The 14928-nt window shown below is 47.8% G+C and overlaps 1 protein-coding gene across 1 annotated transcript in view; it reads right to left on the minus strand.

Annotated features, from left to right (window-relative positions):
- Positions 1-14928, minus strand: part of LOC135374227 (ATP-binding cassette sub-family A member 7-like) — a 184035-nt gene that overhangs the window by 57256 nt on the left and 111851 nt on the right. The window contains exons 19-20 of the mRNA XM_064607232.1: positions 14509-14652; positions 11557-11790 (exon numbers count right to left, since the gene is read on the minus strand). Coding sequence (XP_064463302.1) covers positions 11557-11790; positions 14509-14652 — 378 coding nt within the window. The remainder of the gene's footprint in view (positions 1-11556; positions 11791-14508; positions 14653-14928) is intronic.

Raw genomic sequence — 14928 nt, forward strand, 5'->3', positions numbered from 1 at the left:
GCGCTTTCCAATGTCTAGTGCTTGTCTTATACCTGCTACACTTTAATGTAAGTGCTCTCTCATTAATTCGACCTCCGATAATTCATACTTTTGCATAATTCAGACAAATTTCACTACATACTTAGTCCAGAGTTTTCAGTGCATAGAAAAGCTTAACTGAATGGGTTTTTTGCCTAATGAACACTTTTCATTCCCTTGTGAGACACTCCTACTGGCAGAAGATGGCTTCCGCACGTTGCTGAAACCATCTCTTGAGACACCCTCCTTTGAACATAATGCTCACCTCCAGATGCAAGACATTATGTAGAACACCAAATTGTCAAAAATTACTCTTAATATATGCTGCAGCTCACATTTTTTTAGCCTTTCCTCTAAACAAGTTCGCTTATGAGTAGGGACACAAAAAGAAGGCATAAGTTATTAACTGCAGAAACATTTAAAAGAACCATGTCAATAGTTACTTGCTTAACACGTCGGTCCTCAAAACTAAATGTCTCATGTTTGCTAATGCCCATGCAGTAAGAGAGCAAGTAACCATTGACATGATTCTTTTAAATATCTCTGCAGTTAATAACATATGCCTTCTTTTTGTGTCCCTACTCATAACCGCACTTGTTTAGAGAAAGGCTAAAAAAGTGAGCTGCAGCATATATTAAGAGTAATTTCTGACAATTTGGTGTTCTACATAATGTCTTGGAAATATGCCCATATGAAAAAGTTGCATGCAGTACCAGTCCATTGGTTTTGCTTTGTTATGTTGCTCTCTTCTTATTTGTTTTTGTTCTCAGGGCAGAGCAATGTGATCCTTGATGAACTTTGGCAATTGCTTTTGTACTGCGCCATTATTTGAAACCCGCGAAAAAGTACAGTTTACGAGGACTGTTCTGCAAATCGTGTAGGTCATGCTTTGTGGTAAACAAGCCTCAATGGACGTAATCTGACAACAACATGACAGGATGCAGTCTTTTCGTGTTGTCTTCAACATTTGTCCATTGCTCAGGCTTGTTTTCCATTCAGTTTGTCCACCAGCTTGCCTGGATTTATGCGGTTCCACCAATGATTGTAGGTCGTGTCATTGTCATGTAACCAAATTATTATTTGTTTGCTACTGTCATGCTACCTGCTTATAAGACCAGATAGCACTTGTCTTTGCTTACTAACTGAAAGACAGATGAAGAGACACTTACGATGTTGTAACACAATTGTGTTTAATAAATCACATGTCTTGCAGCCATAGCAACCTCTTTATTGAGTGAAATGATCAAGCCCATGCTCTGTTATATTTGTTGTTTATTATACTGCATAGTTTTCTTATACGTGGTCGCAGACGCTCAGTGCAGGTCTCATCCATCATTCAGGTTACAAAGCGCACTTTTTGTAAAAGCAAGGGATAGTGGTGTTGGGTTCTTACCAAAAGCTCTGTCTTTTCAATGCAGTCAACTCTTGACCAAACACAAGCTTGATGACAACGAAAACAAAACCACCAAGTCCATCAACACAACCCATTTGTTTGCATCGGTATAATGTATGTGTGTATGCATGTAGGTGTTGGAAGGTAGGTGCAGGACAAGAGACTATCCTCTTGATCTCGAGGCTTTGGGGGATCGGTCCCCCTTGTCGTCCATAAAGATCAGACAAGGCACCTGATATTCTTTCTTAAGGCATATTTTTACAGGATTTGCGTGAATTTTGATTACTGCACGTAACGCCTTTTAAATGAGAAGGGTTTGCTACGTGGCATCAATAAGTTTACTAGTAGCATCACTACCCCTCTGATACAAAACACACCTAAATATGGCATACCAGAAGTCTGCTCACCACAATCTACAATTTCGCAGAGTAGATTTCAAAAGCTGCAGCTGCTACACGGAATCAACCGCCAAAGCGTAAACACCCCTGTAAAAGAAGTTAAGGGTTCTGGCCCGCATCTCATGGGCTCGCGGTGCAGGCATTCTGCCGCCATTGTTCTTCGTCATTAAACGCTAGGCACTCCACCCTTACGGACGTCTCCTCCTTCTTATTTAATATTGGTGCCAAAACCCGGGATGATCTCGGTCAACATACTGCTCAGAAGAGAGGAGCTACAGGGTGCTACAGCCTCGGTTGGCAGAAGCAACGGAAGTCCGCAAGGTCAGCGGTTAGTCGCACCGTCTCCTACATCAAGACTATTTTGGCTGCGACGCCGCTCAACGTTGATCAGCTCAATTTTAAATACAGTTTCCTGGAAGGCAAAGCGAATACTCTGTTGGAACTGCGAGATCCATGTCATCCCTGAAGATTTACTGGAAGCCGAATGTGACGACTGCGACAGGTATCTTGAGCCCATAACAGAAACTACCGTGCTTATCAGAAGCACTCTGGCCTCAATCGTGTTGCCATCGCCTGCTTTACCGTCGACAACAGCCCACACGGCCACAGTCATCGGGCGACACCGCCAACTCCTTGCACACCCCCAATGTATCGGGCGACGGAGCAAGTTTGCCGAAGCTAAGGATCGGTAGTTTCAATGGTGATGTCTCCATGTGGCAAGGATTTTGGGACCAGTTTCGTGCGAGCATACACGACAACCCCCGACTTTATGCTGTCACGAAGCTCAAGTACCTGGTGTCTCTTCTCACAGGATCGGCGGCTCGGTCCATCGCAGGTTTGGCGGTCACCGACGCCAATTATTCAACAGCAGTCGACATGCTAAAGAAGCGATTTGGTAGGGATGACCTTCTGATCAGCCAGCACCTAGACTCGCTTTTCGACATCAAAGGTCCCAAGTCTATGGATGACGTGGCGGGGCTGCGAACTCTGCACGACGCGGTATCCATTCGCATTCGTAATCCTCAGAGTTTGGGAGTGCAAACGGCGCAGTACTCTGTCGCAATTCACCGGGCACTGTTGCGCAAGATTCCCAGGCAGTTGGAGCTCGAGTATTATAAGTCAAAAGGGCAGGATGCTACTGGTGCTACTGCTGACGTGTTTACGACGCTCCTGGGCTTCATCGAAACTGAAGTAAGCTGCGGTGAACGAGCACGCCGAGATACGGACTCTCTGAAGGATGAGGCACCGGAAGCTCTGGGAACAGCAGAGACAAACGCTTCCTACCGCCTTCTGCTTCGTCCTTGACGGCTGCAGTAGCGGACCTTCCTTGCCCACTGTGCCAGTCCAAAACCCACTCGTTGGAAGGTTGTGCCGCTGCGCTCAGCGTGGATGAGGTCCGGAATATTTTGCGCCGTGAACGCCGTTGTTTCCTTTGTGGGAAACGGTCACACCAGTCTAGGAATTGAAGAGTTTGCTGGAAGCTGAGATGCCAGCGATGTAACAAACGTAACCTAACATAGTTGTGTCCGCAAACATCAACGTCCGAGCCGCGACCTCTCAGCCAGCAGCCTCTCTTACAGCCGCACCCGTGGCTGCAGATGACGTCATCACTTCTGTGTCATCTTCATCGGACAATTTGGCGTTCAAGTCTAACTCGGCTTCGAGGTTCTGCTACAGACAGCCAGCGTCCTGCTCGAGGGCTCAAACGGCCTCAAGCAATTCGTCCGCCTTTTGCTGGATGGAGGAAGCCAGCAAAGCTTCGTTCAGCGCGATGTTTCACTGGCCGTCGGATGTCACTCGGTATAGGCTTCGAGGATTTAACCATCCACACCTTGGGCAACAAAACCGCCTGCCGCACAAAGTACAACAGCGTTCAGTGCACACTGCACAGCCAATCTTCTGCTCATAGTGTGGTAATCAACGCCATCGAGTACGAGCACATCTGTTCCGATGGGCTTCCATCCGTGCCCTCCGGCATATCATGTCAACTCAAGAGAATAGGGCTCCAGTTAGCAGATCAGCCTTCGGCCCCTTCCAGCGTCACCTCCGTTCTAATTGGATCTCATCACTACTGGAAGGTCGACAACGGAAACGCCGTGCGATTGTCGAAAGACCTGGTAGCAGTAGAAACTTTGTTCGAGTGGACGGTGCAGGGCGCTTTTCGCTTCAGACCCGCGAATGAGGTAGAAGTGATGAGGATTGGCGTGCAAACAGAGGAACCGGACCGACAGATTGATCTGCAAATGCAAGCCTTTTGGGAGCTAGAACACCTCGGCATTACTGATCAGCAGCAATCCAACGATACAGATGGCACTGTCCTTCAAGAATTTCGTGCGGCTGCCAAGCTTTGCGGCGGTCGATATGTTGTGCGGCTCCCAAGGGATCCGGGCAAAGGCTCCTTACTGGGTGACAACAAGGCCCTAGCCGTACAGAGACACCAAAGGATAACTCCGCTCCAAAGCTCTCCGACCAAGCAGTTATGGATGAGTACGACTCAACGATACGACAGTACCTGACGAACGATCATGCCGAGCGTGTGGCTGACCCCGCAGTTGTTTCAAGACCATTGTACTACATGCCTCACCATGCAGTCATTCGTAGGGACCGAGAGACAACGAAGGTTCGGATAGTGTTCGATGCCTCATCAAAGGCTCCCGGTTGTCTCTCGCTCAACGAAACGCTTCATGCAGGGCCAAACTTGAACCCTGACGTCCTGGAACTCCTGCTACAATTTCGAGCCTTTCGAATTGCTGTAACAGCGGACATTGAAAAGGGTTTTCTGGAGATCCTGTTGGAACAGGCTGACAGAGATTCGTTACGCTTCCTTTGGTACTGGACGATTCCAAAGAGCACCGAACCTTTACCGTCAGTTGAGACTTGGAGGATGATGCCCATTTCTACAAGCAGCCACCATACGTCATCACTTACAGTCCGTAGAGACAACGTATACTCCGACTGCTTCTCTACTTGCGTCACAATTTTATGTCGACGACCTAGTTGTCGGGTTGGACACTGTTGAAGAGGCGGTAACGCTATACCATCAGGCCCGACAGATCCTTCGAGCAGCCGGTATGAAGCTGGTAAAGTGGACCAGCAACTGCGCAGCGTTACGCAGTACCTTCGAAGCGGATGCGATAACGTCCGCCTCGGATACGTCGATGAAGAAGGTGTTAGGGCTCGTCTGGGACGTCGACTGTTTTTTTTTAAATTCCGTGTTAGCGCTGCGAAGCAACTGTGGCTATGAGCGGCGTATAGACGTGGACAGATGAAGAGAGGACAGCAGGAAGGAGTGGGGGACAGGGGTGTTAGTATGCGTCCTGGGCCGACTTCAAGGGGAACTGTGCCGACATTCGTCTAGAAGGTCTTCGGAAAACCCAGGGAAAACCTCAGACAGCACAGCCGGTGACAGGATTCGAACCCGTGTCACCTCCCAGTCTCGACGATCACTCTAACCACTATGCCACGGGAGCTGGTGGGGGACGTCGACACTGACGAGTTGCGTTATTTCCTGAAGTCCATCTCAAGTCCCTGAAGTTTCTTGATAGGAGGACCGACACTAAACGTTGCGTACTGCAGACGGCATCGCGTGTGTACGATCCACTGGGCTACATAGCGCCGTTTGTGATTACGATGAAGATTGTACTGCAGCGCATCTGGCTTTCCAAAATACAATGGGATGATCGTCTCCCCGAAGATCTGATGGGAACGTGGCTGTCTTGGTGCCAGGAAGTTCCGCTGATTTCTCGAATTTCGATACCTCGGACGCTATCGGACTCTACATCAATTGCCGCAGCATCCAAAACGCTGCACGTGTTTTGCGATGCTAGCCCCAAAGCATATGGCGCTGTTGTTTATCTAGTGACCGAACGAGACAAGGGACACTCTGAGGCGAGCCTTCTGCTAGCTAAGAGCAGAGTTGCTCCTGTGAAGCATGTTTCTCTACCCAGACTAGAGCTCATGGGTGCTGTCATTGCCGCACGACTGCTCAGGTGCGTCAGAGCCACGCTATCCATGCCCGAGGTAGAAGCAGTCTTGTGGACTGACTCTGAAGTCGCACTACATTGGATTCATGGGTCATCACAGGAATGGAAACCATTCGTTAAGAACCGACTAGTCGACATACAGGAGATCACAGATTCACGGCAGTGGAGACACTGTCCTGGTTGCGACAATCCCGCGGACCTGCTTACCAGAGGCATATCTCGTCTTCGTTTGCTGGATGATGTCTGCTGGTGGCACGGCCCATCGTGGCTTTCTAATCGAGCCAACTGGCCTCCTCCATGGTACCAATCTGACATGATCGTCGACGAAGTTCGGATGGAAGCGAAGCCGGCTACGGTCTGCTGTGCGCCACTCACGACCTACAGTCCCCTTCTCGATATTACGGACTTCGGGTCGCTGCATCGGCTGCTTCGAGTGACAGCATGGACGAAGCGATTTCTGCACAACTGCAGCCATACGGATAAAAGGGAAGGGGCGCTGAGTGCTGAATAATTGGCCGCGGCCGAGACCTACTGGATACATATTGCCCAGCGCCAGCGTTTCGGTGCGAAGCCAACCATCAAAAGTCACTAAAGAGCACTTCGATTTTCTATGACGACAACAACATCATTCGTCCGAAAGGACGCCTGCAATACGGCGAGTTTTCCGAATTTTTGAAGTATCTGATCGTCATTCCCGCAGACCATCACTTCACTGCCTTGCTGGTGTCGTCTACCCGCGTCAGTCTTCTTCACGCTGGCGTTCAGGAAACCTTGGCGGAGTTACGTGAGCGTTATTGGGTAATACGTGGCCGCCAAGTTGTGAGGAAAGTCCTGCACCGCTGTCTTGTTTGCCGACGAGAGAGGGCACGAGCCTGCTCGGAACCTACTGCACCACTTCCTAGGGATCGGGTGCTTCCCTCGCCACCGTGCGAGACAGTGGGCACTGACTATGCCGGCCCTCTGCATTTCCGATCACCCGAGGGAGATGAAGCCACCAGGTGTTACTTGTTGATATTCACCTGTGCCATCACAAGAGCCGTTCACCTTGAACTCACGAAGTCAATGACGGCGCACGACTTTCTACAAGCATTCCAGAAATTTATATCTCGCCGAGGACTTCCACGAACGGTGTATTCCGACAATTTTCGGACGTTCAAGCGAACGCAACGGGATCTAACCCCGGCAGCGCTCTCTCAGCATCCATTGGTGACCGGATTGCTTTCTTCCCACCGGGTCACCTGGAAGTTCTTTGCGGAAAGGGCAGCCTGGTGGGGGGATTTTGCGAGCGCCTCATCCGCAGCATCAAGACATGCTTGCGCAAAATACTAGGAAGAAGCACGCTCGACTACGACGCCCTAGGAACACCCATCGTGCAGCTTGAGGCAGTCCTTAACTCCCGGCCCCTAACATACGCATCGGAAGATCCAGATGACATTGCCGTCATCACACCCGCTCACTTTCTGGTAGGCAAGAGGCTCACCGCTCTTCCATCAATTCCGTCCCACTATCCACTGGGAACGAGTCGACCTCCGAGCAACTGAGACGGCGCTGGAGGTACATGGAGAGAATGACCGACCTACTGCGTAACAGGTGGGTCAAGGAGTACATTTTGTACTTGAGATCCGCCCATATTTACAAACCTCTCGCCTCTGACATTGTGAAGATAGGGGACATTGTCCTTGTCCCTAACGAAACGTCCCGCGTGCTATGGCGGCTTGCCCGAGTCCAAGACGTGAGGGTCAGCGGAGACGGATGTATCCGCTCATGTAGGCTGAAGCTGCCTGACGGTCACACCATAAATCGAGCAATCCAGCTGCTCCACAAATTAGAAGCAGGCTAGTTTGATCGCAAGCCACGTTGACCACGTTGCACCGTCATCGGTTCTTCACTTTCTTGTTGGGGGAGTGTAAAAGAAGTTAAGGGTTCTGGCCCGCATCTCATGGGCTCGCGGTGCAGGCATTCTGCGGCCATTGTTCTTTCCTCGTCATTAAACGCTAGGCACTCCACCCTTACGGACGTCTCCTCCTTATTTAATAACCCCATTTAATTCTTATTACTTTTGTTGTCTACGTCACATTTCTTTTGGACATCTTTCACGAAGGTCCCCCATCTGAATAATTCGTAAGCAGTTGGGTGCTGTTGGAGAGTTTTCTTATCGGTAAGGATCCTCCTTCAGGCATCGGCCATGAGCTGTGCAGTGAGTAGCTTATTTGCATATGCTCACAACAACAACTTTATTTTCGACCTTGGAGAGTGGGGAGTTTCATCGCCGCAGGCGATACTCTACCCCATTGCTGGTTGGGATGGGGGAATAAAATAACGAGCCCCTTCACAATAACGATCGAAGTCCGATGGTGTCCAGAAATGTCAGAAGAGCTTTGAGTGCAGAGCCTTGCTGGGCTGGATAGGGCGAAGGACCAAGCAATTTCGATAGGGAGAAAGGGCGAGAGTCCAGCTGACGAAGAGACTCGGAGAGTGTGGTTCGGGAAGGTTGGTAGTGAGGGCAATAAAGAAGAATATGCTCCAGATCCTGAAGAGCACCACAGTGGCAGCAGGTGGGAGAGTCAACTTGTCTCACGCGGTAACGCCACTGAGCTGTAAAGGCCACATCGAGGCGCATTCGGTGGACTTCATGTGCTCACTAATTAAATAAATGTCCTAACTTTTGAATTCTACTTTGGACATTTTGGTACGTACCTGGGCCAGTTTGCATTACACTTCCGCTAGGGTCCTAACCTTGAGGAATTTCACGTGGCACAGGCCAACAGGGCAACAAGGCAGCCTCGCTAGTGCTTGCGTCACATGCTACTGACGTAAACTTTCCTATCAGCGAAATGCACTGCCAGGGCTCTGCCAAAGGAAATGCCTTAAGGTTAGGATCCTAGCAGAAGTTTCGTGTAAGAGGGCCCAGGACCTTCACCAACAAATATTTCGAGAACGAACTGCATTCACAGCCAGTTATTAGTTGGAGGCGGTGCCATCTCCGTATTCACAAGTACCAACTAAGCAGCTCCACAGACAAACAATCTCACATCTTATTTCCCCAAGAGAACAACATTCTCTTAAGAAATGCCAACTGGGACGCTTCTGTGGGTTTTAATTTTTAGGAACAATTTATTTTTCAGCTACACCTGCATAATACGTACCCAATGCAATTTAATAATAGTAGTACGGCACTATGACACAAATAAAGTTGCATCACCATTGGAAGTGAGGGCATAAGACATGTGACAATGCTCCTCTTGCTAACTTGTCAATGCACAACCAATTTCTGAACGTTTCGCTCCTTGAAAAATTCCCTCCAACATCAGTATGTCATGAATGTGCAGTTGGTGCAGAGAGTTTGCCTGTGTGAGCTGTTTGTGTGGCAGGCAGATGCACATCAAGTGAGCTGAGCAAAATGGCTTTGGTAAAATCTGTAAACCGCAACCAATTGATAACTTGAAAAAATCAATTCCCAACATATTTTTATCAAAATATATTCCGGTAGGTCCTAATAGGTCCCGATACGTAAAACAGAGGTTCCTAAAGTGCCCAAAGTAAAATTCAAACTTTAGAATTTTCATTTAATTAGCGAGCATATGTAAATGAGCCATTGCCTGCACAGTCCATGACACCGCACTCCCAAGTTTGCGAGTTTGCTGAGGTCTAATCTGATTTCAAGTGCTCTAGCTTGCACTAGTGAAACCCAGCCTAAGACATGCAAAATTAATTTCTGTCAGTTTTGAATGAAATACATGTGTCAAGTGTGTACCACACACACACACACAGTTTCCTGACTGTAGGTCCTCTATGCCCACTCCGAAGAAGAGCTCGATGCAGCGACAGCCAGCGTTCGAAGTCAGTCCCAGGCAGGGTGCACTGCAAGGGTGAAACCAATGCTTGAAGGGAAGGAGGAGTGGGTGCTACTCTTCAGGAACACGACTACGATATCCAATGTCTCTTTATTAGAAATATCAAATCATGACATTATTTTGTATCATACATTATTCTTTGTTTGACACAATATCGTTTGCTTTCACTACAAGCCAGGCCACATCTGTCCTCCGCTTGACTCCCCTGCAAATTTGTTGCTGATGATTGCAAAATATAATTCCAAAAATTTCCTACAGTAAAATAACTATTTTGGGGATCCGCCTACTAGCGTGTGCTGACATTTGGAACTACTTATTACCTGCATGGAGATATAATACGTACAACGTGGTCTTCATTTTTGCAGTAAAATACAGATACCCTGTTTGTTTTCCTGCCTTCAGTTTATGCCTCAACCTTAGCATCATACACGCTAAAGCAACACATAACATGACACACTGTATTTACAGTTCCGTAGAGCGGATCAATTCTACAGGCCCTGTTTACTTACAGCATCTGAATCATCAATTGCTCCTAAATGACAACGGTTTTGACGCGAGAGATCAATCTTATGCTTCGAATGTGGGCCGAGGTAAATAAGTGTGACGATCGAATTGATTGGAAAAGGGTCCACGCTGGGTGGAAACGCACGAGAGACTTGGGTGCAGTTAGGAAACATTCCTTTAATTTACATAACGTATTTAACTCTACAGCTGCGGCGTCAACGGAAACGAGAAAAGGTCTGAGCTGACAATTACACAATTGTGGTGATCCGACGACCCAGTTCTAGGCGGCTACGGCGTCCACTTGACCTCGGGAGGATCCCGTTTGTAGATCGGTGCGCTGGCTAAGTCACTCCGGCTGGGTAGCTGCTTGGTCGGTGGGGTTCCGTTCCATCTTGGCCGATGGTTGCAGTTCACGTCCGGGCACTCGCTCGTAGATTCCACACCGCTAGATTGACGGGCAGAGTTTCCCCTGGCACTCCTCACTGTCCATCGGCTGCCACCGCTTTTAAAGGGTGTTCAAGGTCCCGTCCTTGCTCGTGACCCACAATTTGGGTCAATCGGGTGCATTTTGTTGCCTTGTGAATAGGTTGGCCGTCGTTCGTTGAAGGACACCCTCACGGAGTGGCCCCGCGATGTTCCCATTTCGGGACGTTTGCAGGGCGACAAATTAACACATCACATAATAAATCAGAAAGGGAAGCAATGACATTGCCATTAACAGTGCGACTGGACATACGGTTGCTTGTATGACAGTTTCCGAACATTCAAATTAACAGTTGTTGCCCTCTTGCTTTTTATGGGGTAACATATTCACCGAATGTCTATCAGATGAACTATAATTTCGTAACGTTTCGTCTCATCTACAGCCCAAAGGGTAGTCAAATTTGATCCCCCCTTGCTTGTAATCCAATGACATAGTAAAGAACTTGAAAATTGCCTGTGTATTCCAACCTAACCGTATTCTGCAGCACATTTCATCATCCTCCGCCCTGCCCTGTGGGCGATGCGTACAAACGAACAAATAGGGCGTCGTCGGCGTCCGCACAGCAAAGGCACCGGGTTTTCAGGGTTTTCTGCCGTCGTCTGTATCGATTAGGATTTGGAAATACGCTACCGGGGAACAATTTGCGTACTATCAAGGTATTGTAACTCTCGTCCGCGCATGTGACACCTCGACCAGCTCGGTCACCAAGACCTGCCTACTGTATCGTTTGTTACATATACAGATATACTGTGTACAGAAGAGGTTACAGTAGGGACCGAACATGGCCACACCGTGCTCGTTCAAGTACACTTATTTGACCGACCGTACGCAAAGTGACCTCAGACGGTAACGTCAGTTCCGAGGTGAAGCGGCGCAAGCAGGCATCTTTCATGGAAGAAAGCTATTGACAGGCGCCACTTACGTTTACAGCAGTATTGCAACCTAGACGATACAGCACCCTCGCAAGCCTGTCGCAGCTCACGGTATTCGGCCTTCCAGTCACGAACTGCAATGCACTCGTGATTTGCAAAGTCGATGCTGGAAATTTTCATCAGAGTGTGCGGTGCGAGGAAGAATGGCACAAGAAAGAACAAAGACGTTAAGGCAGATGACTTGATGTCCGCCACGTGCTCATGCAGGAACAGGAAGATAGTACCTGTACCCATATTAAGACGTGAATCAGTTTATATAAGTGACGGCTACTAGCACTAAAACAAACACGTGCAATTTACGGGATTCTTCGAAAACTTGGATGCACCACAAGTGCCGCAAGCGGAATAGGCCTCTACCTCTTTGTAAACAAATGACGTCATAATGTTCGACAGCGCCACGAATTTGGTAGAGTTGAACTACGTTCAAAGCTAGCAGGCGAACAAGGTCGCGCCCGAAAGCCACGGTGTTGAGGGGATTACGAAAGTCTCGGAAAGGGACGCGACCTTCTGTCCTACTTTTCTTTCAATAGGAGGCAGCGAATAATGGAGCGTGGAACCCAGCTCTCCCCTTCCGATTTGTTTCGGTTTCGGTCTGTCTACCAACGTCATGATGACGAATGTCGGTTAGAGGTTTATTGTGCTTGTCCTTTGTTGGGGGTTTGTAATCTTTGCAGTTTCATCATTTGTCCTCTGACGCAGGATTCCCACCGACCTTGTCTGCTACGCCATGTCTTCAACTGTACGCATGGATATACAAAGAAAGCAGTTATGAACGTGGTCTGTTCTTTGATGATAGGAAGGGAGACCGTTAACTTGTGACCAGAAAGCGCATTCGATCGGGGTGAAGATGATTCGGGAGGGGGGGTTGAAGATGATGGGCGGCATTTCCTGTGTCCTTGGGAACACAGATGCTCGGTAATAAATGCTCTGCCGGGGTTCTGTCAATTGTGCGGCCGCACGTGAAGGAGGGTATAGATAGGTATAGAGGTAAACTGGACATGTGTGAGGCTATAATAGCCTGGTTCTGCTGTATGTTATTTGTGTCTTCACCTGATTCAGTGCAGGTTCTGCACGAAAGCTTGTGAATATTAAAGTTTGATTCCAAAGAGTGCTTCATTCCTTGGACTTCTTGTGTTTCCACAGAAATATACAAAAGCAAAAAAAAAAAAGCTATCTGGTTGCACACCATGCAGACGCAAAAGAAATACCGGAGCACATATTGACACTTACAAATTGTCTATGGGGTGTCTTCATACTTAGCATGTATCACGTAGAACTTGATAAGCAATTTGTAAGATGCAACCATGTCTGAAGTATCCTCGACAGCCTCTTCCCTTTACCGTTCGAGAAACGTTACCAAATCATTCGCAAATGCTAGTCTTACAGGGCCCGTGTAACTCGAGTCTTCATGGAAGTTATGCTTGAGCATAACCATCGCACATTAATACAATTATGTATATGCTTGGACATCTGTTATGTAGTGCGTCATCTTTTCTTCTGAACCACATGTGTGGCTGCATACAAAATTATCTTTTATTAATGTGCTGTACTTTCCTAGTCATACATGTGCACACGAATAACAGCGAATATATGTGAAGTGATAAACGACAATGCTATACTCTACCATCATTGTACCCATTTAACCTTGCAGCTTTTATGTCTTATGAAGAGCGAATTTGAAGTAGGCATTTGCGGCTACTTGTTGCTTGTGTCGGCGAACATCAAGCCGACATTGCGAACGAAGTGATATCGGTCGCAAGTTGGCATTGTCGGCTACATGTCGCTTCTCTCGGTCAACATCAAGCCGACATTGCCAACTTCAACATGATATCGGTCGCAAGTTGGCAGTGTCGACTAGATGTCACGTTTTCCCACCAACATCGAGCCGACATTGCCAACTACTGTCATATATCGGTCACAAGTTGGCGGTGTCGGGGAAATGTTGGGCCGGCATGCCCAACTTGCTGCCGACATCGGCCCGATGCCGTGTGCTGCCTGGGTTAAGCAGTGCAAGGTCCAGGAGTCACTCGCCTGGTTTTGTACACTCTTAAAAAAAGGGTGTACTTTAACTCCTTTTTTTGCCACATATATAACACCCTTTTGGAGAGTACAATTACGCTCAAAAGGGTGTCTCCTCACTCCCTCAAGAGAGTAGCATAACACCTTTCTCCCTAATGGAGAGTAATATTACTCCCCGGCAGGGAGAAGGTGTTATGCTACTGCCTTGAGGGAGTGAGAACACACCCTTTTGAGCGTAATTGTACTCTCCAAAAGGGTGTTATATATGTGGCAAAAAGGAGTTAAAGTACACCCTTTTTTTTAAGAGTGAGAGAGAGAGAGAGATTATGGGTTTAATGGCACAAAGGCAACAAAGGCCATACAGCGCCAAAACTACGGTGAGTATGTGAGAGATGATGATGATGATGTGAGAGAGAGAGTGTGTGGTAGTTAAAAGCTATCTACAAATATGAACGATGAGATGGACCAGTAATGGACCAGATGGAAGTGTAAAAAGAGTGTACTGGAAGGTAAGTGGGTTTCCTTCGGACTCTCATGCGTCCGCGATCACCTCGCCGCAGATGTACGACGCTTACACCCAATGTAATGCCACTGTGCCCTCAGCGGTAAACAAACAAGCAGATAGGTCTACACGCTTAGTGTATACTTATTTACACATTTCGGAAAACAAAGTGTATGGTTTCGTCGTGACAATTTCTTTCAATGCTGTTTCCGACATTCCATGGGAACGGCTGCATACATTTAAAAAATGAGTAAAAACGAAAGGATGCTAAAACAACACTGAGATGGCCCTCCAAAAAATTGTCTGTGGCTGGGTGCGTTTTCTGCAATGAATAAAATAAGCAGGGTGACTCCAGTATGGCGAGATTGCCAAATGAGTGGGGGTTTCCAGCCATACTCTCATCAACATGTTAAGTTCCTACCTCCAACCGCGAATAACAACAGCAAGGCCAGAACAGCTCTAGAATAGATGCGGTCTTTCTTCTTGTCCAGTTCACCTGGTACCAGCAAGTACGACATGCAGGTGCTCAGAACAGCGATAGGGAGCAGTGCGACGATACCTGCAACTGTACAGTTTGTGAAAGCTAAGTGTCGCATAATAGCGTTGTAGGCGGCGAGAACAACTGCGGAAATAAGTGTTTAGAAATGAGAACTTAAAAAAGAAAACGGCATCTATGCCTTTCCGATGTTTTTACAGAAAAAAGAAAAAGATTGTGCTTGTTCGGAAAAAGAAAGGGAAAGGGCTACACAATATTCATGAAACACGTAGCGCCGAGGAAGATTCATTTTCCGAGCTTTCTAAATGTACCTCTAAACTGGAGTTCTGGCAGGGCAAGACGAAT

The sequence above is a fragment of the Ornithodoros turicata genome, unplaced genomic scaffold (assembly GCF_037126465.1).
Source record: "Ornithodoros turicata isolate Travis unplaced genomic scaffold, ASM3712646v1 Chromosome48, whole genome shotgun sequence".
In the NCBI taxonomy this organism is placed as follows: Eukaryota; Metazoa; Arthropoda; class Arachnida; order Ixodida; family Argasidae; genus Ornithodoros; species Ornithodoros turicata.